We start from the raw sequence: 11,437 nt of genomic DNA on the forward strand, positions 1-11,437 counted from the left end.
TACTGTACACTGGGGAGATGATTTTGGAAAAGGTGAACAATCTGCATAACACTGAACACTGCAACTTTCAGTTGTATCTCACTTTTACTCCCCTCCCCATTTGCAACTGGCCTTTCTACCTTGCCACAGTGAAGCTAGATGCAGGCAAGGAGAACATCTCAGCCTAGTCCAAAGTTAGAGCGTTGAATTTTCTAATTTCAGGGAAACCACTCCCTGTGAAGATAGCGGCAACTGCAGATGCTGGAATCTTGAGCAACACAGTTTCTTGGAGGAACTCAGCAGGTTGAGCAGCGACTGTGCGAGGAAAAAAGAATTGTTAACATTTCAGGTCTAAGTCCTGTATCAGGACCAGATGCAGTGTTTGAACTCTCCATGTCAATGATTCCTTTTCTCCCACAGATGCTCCTTGACCCAGTGAGTTCTTCAGCAGTTTGTTAACCAACTCCCAGCTACCCCAGCCCCAGCATTACCCGAATCCATTGTCCACCTACTTCATCCCTCCTGGCTATGACTCACAGGTCCAAAAGGAACAAAAGAGGTTCAACAGGATGCCACCTGAATTAGAGAGCAACACACAGCAAAGTTGCTGGTGAACACAGCAGGCCAGGCAGCATCTCTAGGAAGAGGTACAGTCGACGTTTTGGGCCAAGACCCTTCGTCAGGACTCGATTAGAGAGTATTAGCTGCAAAGAGATTTTGAACAAACAATTCCCCATGCTGGCCTCTTACCTCTTCATCTGCATATCACCCACCCCTTGGTTCTGCTCCTCCCACTCCTCTTTCTCCCATGCTCCACTCTTATCTCCTATCAGATTCCTTTATCTTTTCCTTATCACCTCCCAGCTGCTTACTTCATTCCCTCTCCCCCACCCCCTCCCACCTTTTTATTCTGGCATCTTCCCCCTTCCTTTCCAGTCCTGATGAAGGGTGTTGGCCCAAAATATTCATTTCCATAGATTCCCCCTGATCTGCTGAGTTCCTCCAGCATTTTGTGTGTCAAACAAACTTGAATTGTTTTTGTTGGTGTTTCAGAGACTGAGGTGCCCTGATAAAAGTTTATCAAATGATGCTGTAGGTAGTCAAAGCCTTCTATCCAGAGTGCAAATGTAAAATACTGACTTGTATAACATTAACGTGAGGGGGGAAATTTAAAGGAAAGGCAAGTGCAGAAATTGTTGGGGCCCTAGCAGAGATATTTAAAACATTCTTAGTGACAGGAGAGGTACCGGAGGATTGGAGGATAGCTAATGTTATTTCACTGTTTAAAGAAAGGCACTAAACAGAAACCAGGAAATTATAGACCAGTGATATGACATCAGTTGTAGGAAAGTTTTTGGAAGGTATTCTAAGGGACCGAATGGGAGGCTGGTCAAGAAGGTTTAGTTGCTCGGTATTCAGGATGAGGTACTAAATTAGATTAGGCGTTGGCTTTGTGAGAGAAGCCAGAGAGTGTTAGGAGAGGCTTGCTTCTCTGACTGGAGGCCTGTGACTGGTGGTGTGCAGCAGGGTTCAGTGCTGAGACCTTTGTCGTTTGTCATCAGTATCAATGATCTGGATGATAATGTGGTTAACTGGATCAACAAATTTATGGCTGACGCCACGATTAGGGGTGTAGTGGACAGTGAGGAAGGCTATCATGGCTTGCAGAGGGACAGTGGAAAAATAGGCTGGAAAATAGCAGATGGAATTTAATGCAGACGAGTGTGAGGTTTAACAATGCAAACACGAGGAAATCTGCAGATGCTGGAATTTCAAGCAACACACATAAAAATTGTTGGTGAACGCAGCAGGCCAGGCAGCATCTATAGGAAGAGGTACCGTCGGGCTGAGACCTTTCATCAGGACTGTGTGAGGTTTTGCACTTTGGAAGGATCAACTAGGGTGGGTCTTAGACAGTGAACAGTCTAAGTGTGGTAGAACAAAGGGATCTGGGAGTACAGGTCCGTAATTGGTTGACAGTGGCATCACGGGTAGATGGGGTCATAAAGAAAGCTTTTGGCATGTTGGCATTCATAAACCAGTGTATTGGGTGGGAGAGATGCAATCTTATGTTGAAGTTGTATAAGACATTGTGAGGCCTAATTTGGAATATTGTGTGCAGTTTTGGTCACCTACCTACAGGAAAGATGTGAATAAGGTGAAAAGAGTACAGAGACAATTTACAAGGAAGTTGCCAGGTCAGGAGGACCTGAGTTATAAGGAAAGATTGAATAAGTTTGGACTGTATTCCTTAGAATGTAAAAGATTGAGAGGAGATTTGATCGATGTATACAAAATTCTGAGGGATATAGATAATGTACATGCAAGCAGGCTCTTTCCACTGAGATTGGGTGGGACTACAACCGGAGCTCATGGGTTAAGACTGAAAGCTGAGAAGTTTAAGGGGAACATGAGGGGCAACTTCTTCACTCAGAGGGTGGTGAGAGTGTGGAATGAGCTGCCAGCATATACGGGCTTGATTTCAACATTCAAGAAAAATTTGGATAGGAGGGATATGGAGGGCTATGGTCCAGGTACAGGTTGTTTGGAGTAAATGGTTTCAGCATGGACTAGATGGGCTGATTGGCCTATTTCTGCGCTGTACTTCTCTATGACCATAAGATGTTTACATAGAGTGGTGGGTGCCTGGAGAGAGGAGGTAGAAGCTGATATAAAGTGAAAAGGGCATTTAGAGAAATACATGCATAGTTTGGGAATGGGGGGCATGGACCATGTGCAGGTGGTGGGGATTAGATCGAATCATGGTCTGTACAGACATTGTAGGTCTGTTCTTGTGCTCTACTCTGCTATGTTTGTTTCCCTGGGTCTTTTCCCACGATTCATCTTTCCTATCCTGATTGCCACTTCTTCCCTTTCTTTACTGACCAGCCCCCTGTCTCAACCCTTCCTCTCACCTCTGTATAACAGCTATCTTTCTTATACACGGCGTCCCACCCACAAACCTGAACCCATCGCTTTCCCGGCTTCCTGTAATGCTTTGACTATAATTTGGTGCAATATTTCTATTAAGCCTTGCTTGCATTTATAAAGGTTCAATATGACTTGCTTCCGCTTGGCCTCTGCCTCTCTGTATAAAGATCCGTACTCCATACTCTTCTCCAGTTTCTCATCTTCAAAGATCCAGGTACATGCATCACAGATTCCTCTCCCTTCTCATTCTTTGGGTTGCGTTCCCTCTCCTCTATCTATGTCCATAGCAGTACCTTTAAGTTACATCTGCCATGTTCCTGTACCTCTCTCCAGTCTGTGTCCCTGTAAAATGGAGTGCCACAGTAGTGCAGCAGTTCACAGAGTGCTGTTACACCTTGGTGCGTCAGAGTTCAATTCTGACACCATCTGTAAGCAGTTTGTAAGTCCTCCCGTGACCAGTGTGGGTTTTCTCAGGGTGCTTACATTCCTGCCACAGTCCAAAGTCGTGCCAGGTTACTTGGTCATTGTAAATTGACCCGTGAATAGGCTAGGATTAAATAGGTGGGCTGGAAGGCCTGTTCTGTGGCGTATCTCTAAATCATTACATAAATATGAACTGAAGGAGGGGAGGGAGAGGCGATGCATACCTTCAAATAAAGGAGAGACGATAAAATGGGGAAGAGTTGGGGCTGGGGGAATAGAGCATTAAATAGAGGGGTAGGATAAAACTGCAGAAAGAGACAATAGAAAGATTGAAAACTCTGTGCTCTAACAGCTCAAAATGGATATAGCTCGCCAGAGCTGAGGTGATTTGATTTATTGCTGGCTCATAATCTGATACATGGGCCAAAGACATTTCAGAACAGCAGTGTTTAATTTCTGCACAGAAAGAACATTGAAATTATTTGGGAAGACCCTTTATTAAAGTTATGAAATGTGATTTATGCTATATAACACTTGATATACCTCTCTCTCTTTTCGAAGAAATCGCCACTTCTGCTACATTACAGGCCAAAAATGGACCTACTATGACATCAAGTTTTATTGCCAGCTGAACTTGATAAGGTGCAACCTTTGCAGAGACTGTCACCCAGCACCCAGACAATGCATCACTGGATCTAGCATGTGGCACACACCAGCAAAACGCACATACCAGATCAGAGGTCCTGCTCAACTGGGACTGACTCAACAACAGCCTGCTTCTGTGCTCTCTCCTAACGTTGTGTTGGAAACGCTCATGTTTAAGTGGGTTTACGTCATAATATTATTATGAAAGGATCAAATGAAATTGCACCGACACTTTTTATACCTGGTTTCTAAAGACAATGCAGTGTGCTGAATTTGATGTGTTAGGCGGCTTTGTTGTGGGCACAAGAAGTCTTTTCTAGTTTACATTTTGACCTTTGCTTTAGCAGCTCTGTGATTTGGAAATGTTTTAATGATGCAGTTTATTAAGCTGTGGGTTACTTTGGCTTTCTTATTTAAAGGACCTTTGGAATAATTTTTGTAGTTTCAACTCAAAAATTGTGGACTGAAGTTGGTAGATTTTTAAAAAAAATCTAATTGTGTGAAATTGCCCTGTTCACTGTTTGAACAATATTAACCCATGAGTTTGTGACTTTATGAAACACAGAGTCCACATTTTTCAGATAATTCTGCTTCTAGGTGCAGATTCAAGGTGATATTTAACCCTTGTTTCAAAATTAATCTTTTTTTTACAATGCCAATGTTCCAGTTTTGGGGAACTACATTATAGCATTATATAATGCACTACTCCCTGTCTGTTTCCTGGCCTTGAAGCTGTAGAATTGGCAGCATTCAGTATGAGCACTGGTGAGAAACGTACTCCAGCATCTGGTGGAATCTAATCTGCCTCTGCAATTGCTTACAGCCATTCCTATTAGTCCCATTCATGGTCACATGTCCCATCAGCTATATTGCTGAATAAGTATTAAATGGCCTATTTAAATTGTTTAATGAAAGATTTCTGTGGGATTTCCAAGTCTTTCGGTGAGATAGGTTGGTAGATAGTTAAAATTATCATTGTTTTTATTGTCTGTTTGCAATGACCATATATCTTCCATTGGGATGTCCACCACTCTCCAAAAGGATTTTCTCAGGAGAGATGGTATCTGCCCATTACATCCATATTATTTTGAGACACTGTAAGAAAAGGATTTGGTGTTCACCTGTGTTAAGAGATGAAACTGTTGCTCCCGGTACTTTGATACGAACACTATTCATATGCCAGTTGGGAACAGTGGAAGACCTTGGCTGTGGGAGAGAATATCTGATGGCATTAGTGAGGGTTTATCCTATATTATTAATGGCACATTCTGAAGGATTATATATTTATTGCAAATTATATTATAATTATGTGTTTTAGTTCTTGGTATGTGGTGGGTTTTGTTTTGCACTGTGTACCAGGTTTCTAAGGTAAGCAGCCTCCTTTCTAAAAGGTAGTATAGCATTAGAGTTGTGCATTCATATACCAGGGCAGAGTTATGCTTGTACAGTGTGCTTGTAAATATTTTACTGTGTATAACATGTTGATATGGAATGTCTGACCATTGCAACTGTGTACAGTGACTCACAAAGTACTATTTTTGGCAGCGATAATTAACATTTTTAATCTAGGCAGCAAGAAAATTAACAAAATTACAGCGTCTATAATTTTTATGACAGATTAAATTAAATATTATTTCAAAACTGTATACATGTTTTAAGGGATCTCACAAGGAGGTTTTAAAAAGTTTGGTTACGTGGCTTGAAGGCAAAATGTTCTCTAATTTTCTTGTCGAGCAAACACTGAAGGACACTGCACTAACAGAATGAACAGGCTTTTCTGTAGACATGGTTCAGTGTTGCTGTAAACAGAACCTGTAGGACAATAAAGAAACTTGCACAATGGAATACTCATTTATGCTCACCATCCTTTTCACAAATTTCATAATTACCAATAGTCAAAACTGATTCCACTTTAAAGTTGTTTGGACGCCCATTTTAGTAGATAGATAGCTGTCTGTTTCATTTTGAAATCTACAAATAAATTGGAGTTTCTTTACATTTTAGTAACTTTAGCTGATTTCGACGCCACGGTAGCATAGCAGTTAATGCGACGTTATTCAGCTCTGGGAATTGGGGTTTGGAGTTCAGTTCTGGTATCCTTTGTAAACAAGTTTGTATCCTTCCCCTAACTGCATGGGTTTCCTCTGGCCCTCCAGTTCCCTCTCTCAGTCCAAAGACGTACTGGTCAGTTTAATTGTCCTGTGACTAGGCCAGGGTGAAACTGGTGGTCTCTTCCACACTGTCTATCTAAATTTAAGAAAATAACTAAATGTTTGGTGAATGTTACAGAACATTGCAAAGGGGCACTGAAGTGTATTGGGTAGCAGGAGCCAGGCATGGTCCGGTAGAATTCAGAACTGTTCCTCCACTGTCACTGTATTTCTTGTCCATGACCACAGCTAATTGAAACTATGTCTTCCGTGTAAAATCTGCACAAAGCATATGCGCCTTATGCCTGAGATTGATATTTATTTAAAGTGTCTCATTGGCCATAAAGCCAAGAAATTTTAATATGAACTTATTTAGTGACAGTGCAGTCTTTCCCATCAGCCCTAGCATTTCACTTCACGTGTTCATTCTGTCTGTGCTCTTTCCTTCAGTCGCAGAGCACCACAACATAGAAACAGGTCCTTCAGGCCATCTAGTCTGTGCCAAACCATTCGATGTCTCTTCTGCAGCTTTCCTCAGAAGAAGCTGGACTCAGTGAAAATCCCTCCCCCTGTTCTGGATACTTACTGGAGATAACATTTATTAATTGAACGGGTTTGGCTGCTATTCCAACAGCTGTTTCACTGTTACAGCTTGTTTGACCATCATAGAGAACACTGAATCAGCCACGTAATCATGCTGGGATTTGCTGAAACTCTTGGTTGGTGGTCAGCTCAGGGCCACGGAACTCGGTGCTAATGCATTTCATTACCAGAGGTATTAAATTCAGAGTGGTGGGGCTTAAACGTACCTGTGTCATCTTACTCTACACCATCTTCCAAAATCCTTTTCTTTCAGATTTGCAAAGGACTAGTTGTAGTCTGGTTTGTTGAGTGTTTAACACAAAAGGTGCTTGTGTTGCTTCATTACCTGCATTGGCTTTTGGAAGAATGGTGCTTGAAGCACGAGGTTGACAGTGTAGAGTTGGACTGGTATGGGCAGCTTTAGAGTATACAACAGAATTCACGTTGCTGAGGGTGAAATACTTTTCTGCACCACAGGTAGGAAAGCTATGGAGATTGCATTTTAGTACGTTGGGTTTGTATTATTATTTATGTAGTCATTTCTTTGCAGAACAAAAAAAAGCCAAGATAGTTTACTGTATCAGTGTGAAAAACTACAGCAGACACATTGTTTAATTTTAATGAACTCTTGCATAGATTTAACTGGTATCATTGAACAAGTCAGACAAAAGATATGAGTGCCTTTTACAAAATCTTGTCCGTCTATAGACGTTGTAGTGAATGGTCCCTTTGACGTATTTCCAATAACCAATCAGTGGTTAATGAAGATCACAGTATATGGATGCCACAAGTTTTAGTGGGGAGGTTTTCCTGTCCTGAGAAGAGCTGTGTGAAATGTATCATTTCAAACTGTTTTAAGTAAGAAAGCCAAAGTGAAGTGAAGATGACAAAGCTGAGGAAGCCAGCATTTGGAATTTTTGATTTTCAATGCTGACATAATGTTTGGTGTAACAGTCCAAAACTACATTCGTTAAGACTGTGAAGGTAGGTATTGATTTTGAGTTCTGTTTTGTTAATGCTACTGGATGAGTGAACAATTTAGATGGGACTTGTTCAGAATGAGAATATTTTAAATCTTATATATTTGCTCCTCATCTGTTGTTCAAATGGGAGTACTATGTGACATTAGATGAAGGTAGTCTGAACTGTTTGCTCATCCTGTTTACCTGTTATGTTGTTTTTGATACGGAAAGCATAATGTCTCTGTATGGATCTCTCTATGCGGTATCAAAATCGTATTATGTATACCACCTGTTACTCCAACATGAATCAGTGCTTTTCAAAGGTAATATTGTAAGTGGGCCTTTAAAAACAGTTGGCTGGGTCTGAGAATTATTATATACTGTCTAACTTTATTTTCTGTTGAGCTTTGCATCTATGATCTGCTTCATTGTCATAGTAACACCAGAGCAAATGAACTTGCAATAAGCTTTGCAACCAATTTAACCTGAATTGCTGGGTACATTTTTAAGCTCTCTGGTACAGTGAGGTATTTCTGTGGGATTAGGCACAATATTTACAGCAGCAGTTTGCATTAGGAACTGAGTTAATGTTTTTATTGCTTTAATCTTTGCAATAATTCCCTCATGGTTGACAATGTCCATGTTTCACACCTATTTTGACTTAAATCTTTAAAAACCTCTCTTTTAATGTTAAGGGAATATAGTGTGTATTCTCAGCAAATGGTGGGTAGGGAAATGTAGTTGAGTGCTTACAGGACCATAAGACTGCCCATCTTGTTTAGTGAGGTTGTGGCTGATGTGTGTTCAAGCTATATATCAACCTTTATCTAACATAAACTTTATTAACATAATCTTTCAATCTCAGATTTGAAATTAAAAATAATGTATCATCAGTTGTGATTGATAATTGAGTTCAAGTTCATTTTATTGTGTATACAGCCAAATGATTGAAACAATGTTCCGCTGGACCAAGGTGAGCATAGTACATGTAACTCACACAACACATAAAGTTTTATTACCGCCAATAAATTAACAAATAATAAGGTGCATATACGATACCAGTTAAGTCTAATTCTACTGGTGCTTCATACTTGAAGCTCCTGTCTTTCACTGTAGCTTAAATATAAAATTGTTCTCTTGCTTTGCTGTTGAATGGGTTCATTCTAATTTTCTACCCTGTGTTTCAGTCATAGACTCCCCAATCAACAGAGATAGTCTCTTTGCCAATGGTACCATTTGCTATATTGAATGATATCATCCTTTATTTTTCTGAAGTTTAGGGAACTTGTCCTTTATTTTGGTTATTTTTAAAATTTAACTTTTGGCATTGGGAAATTATTCTGGTAAATTTGTACTGCAGACCTCAAAAGCCAATACATTGTTAAAGGGTGCTATCCGGAACTGCTTATAACACTCTGGCTGAGGTCTAACCAGGATTTTAATTGGCACTGATATGGTGTTTCTCCTATCTTTCTGTGTTCTGTTTCTTTGGATAGGCTAACATTCCAGTAGATTTTGATTATTTCTGTGACATTTTAATGATCCCCTCTGTGAACTTCCATCTCTTTTAGCCTTGCACTGTTTAGAAATTTCTCACTGGTCCAGGGAGAATGAGCTGCTCTGTAACCTATAGTGTTAATGCTATTATTTGCACTGTTTACAGTCTTGGCTTCCTCTCTTTCCATCGAAGCCATTACCAAAAACAGAGAAGAGTTGTTTTACAGGCCACTGCCTGTATTGCATTTGCTTGTTATCTTGCCACTTCCTTAACCTGACCAGTACTGTATTTGATTCCAACGCTGAAGCTTTTGCATTGGTTAACTTTGCAATGATATTTCTCTGTTCACTACTTCAGGGAATTGGATCAGCTTTTGGGACATGACCATCCTTCACAAATCCACTCTGGCTGTCATTCACTGCCCCTATGTTCAATCACTTACTCCATCCAGAGCTCAATTCCCTGGCTACAGATGATATACAATTCCCTGCTCTCTTAAATAATGAAGCAATCTGCACAATTCTTCCAGTTTATAGGAAAAATTCCCAAATCAAGGAAAATGCAGATTTCTGTTGGATTCTGAAAGGTTCTAGCCTGGGTTGGAACCTGCTTGGTCCTGGTGATTTGTTGCTCGTTATTATATTAACATTGATTTCTTTATGCATAACTTTTTGTGAGCCTCTGCCCAGCTGAGATTGATTTTTTTTTTTGTTTCCTTGGGATTATCTTCCTCTGTTGTAAATACTGATGCAAAGTATTTTCATTCAACATTTGCCCTTTCTTCTTGCCTAGACATTATTTTCATGAAATTTTTTTAGTAATAATGTTATTCATACTGGCAAAATTTTCATGTATGTTATTGATGGGTGGATAACCTGTTTAAATCCTGTGTAATTCTAGCATTCTGGTTGTGGGAATCTATCTGTCTGCTTCCAAGAATCTTGGCATTTAAAGGGGAAAATGGAACGATAGCTACAGTTCTATTTTCTGTGCACCGTATTTTCAGCCTGATTTCAAAGCTTGTATGTATTGTATAAATGCAGTGCTTATAGACCAACCTGTAGTGTTGAGTGAGCGTGTTCTTGGAGAAAGATTATTTTACACCTCCTGTAATGAATGATTTCTTGTGGAATTCTGCTTCAGCGGGGCTGAGTGAAAATGCAATTCATGCTGTGAATGCTGAGGGAATGAAAGCGTGCTCTTGTGCAAAAAGCTATCACTGGGCACCATATGAATACAAAAACAGTCCAAATTCACAGTGTATCTGTCTGACTTTCAACAGGATGGTAATTGTTGGGGTGAGGGCGTCAGTCAGGGAGTGAACACAGTGAGTTGTCCTCAAAGTGCTATCTTGCACCTGTAATTCATAGCACAGGATATTAAAGCATAGAGATCGTTTGGTCCGTCGAGTCTGTTCCAGTTCAATGCAAGAAGTATCACCATTCCCACCAGCACAATAGCCCAGCCCATAGCCCTGTGAGTTCTCGCCTTCCCCGGAATCATCCAGTTCCCTTTTCAGACCTGATCCTTCCCTTGATCGGCCCTTTCTATACCCTGTTGTAACCCCTTCAGAACTTGCTCTGAAAACAATCCCAGCTTTTCTAGTCTTTCCATCATCCAGAAATATATGAATAGATCTCTCTTCAAAGTCTTGGCATCTCTCTCTATCAACAAGCAACACACACAAAATGCTGGATGAACTCAGCAGGCCAGGCAGCATCTGTGGAAAAAGAAGTACAGTCAAAGTTTTGAGCCGAAATCCTTCGGCAGGACTGGAGAAAAAAAAGCTGAGGAGTAGATTTTAAAGTTCGGGGGAGAGGAAAGAGAAACACAAGGTGATAGGTGATACCTGGAGGGGAGGGATGAAGTAAACTGGAAAGTTGATTGGTGAAAGAGACAGAAGGCCATGGAAGAACGAAAAGTGGGGAGGAGCCCCAGAGGGAGGTGATGGGTGGGCAACGAGATGAGGTGAGAGCGGGTGAAGGAGGGGTGTTGGGGGGCATTACCAGAAGTTAGAGAAATCGATATTCATGCCATCAGGTTGGATGCTACCCAAACGGAATATAAGGTGTTGTTCCTTCAACTTAAATGTGGCCTCATCACGACAGTGGAGGAGGCCATGAATGGACATATTGGAATGGAAATGGGAAATGAAATTTCTGCTTTCCACAGGGATTGCTCCCTACGTAGCACCCTTGTCCATTTGTCCCCTCCCCACTGATCTCCCTCCTGCCACTTATCCTTGCAAGCAGAACATGTGCGACACC

The 11,437-nt window shown here is 40.9% G+C and overlaps 1 protein-coding gene across 2 annotated transcripts in view; it reads left to right on the top strand.

Annotated features, from left to right (window-relative positions):
* Positions 1–10,875, top strand: part of LOC134343816 (polycomb group RING finger protein 3) — a 117,238-nt gene extending 106,363 nt beyond the window's left edge. For both annotated transcript variants that reach the window (XM_063042565.1, XM_063042566.1), the window contains exon 8: positions 3,895–10,875. In XM_063042565.1, coding sequence (XP_062898635.1) covers positions 3,895–3,942 — 48 coding nt within the window. In that variant the 3' untranslated portion in view covers positions 3,943–10,875. The remainder of the gene's footprint in view (positions 1–3,894) is intronic.
* Positions 10,876–11,437: the final 562 nt, after the last annotated feature.

This window comes from Mobula hypostoma, chromosome 3 (genome assembly GCF_963921235.1).
Source record: "Mobula hypostoma chromosome 3, sMobHyp1.1, whole genome shotgun sequence".
Taxonomy (NCBI): domain Eukaryota; kingdom Metazoa; phylum Chordata; class Chondrichthyes; order Myliobatiformes; family Myliobatidae; genus Mobula; species Mobula hypostoma.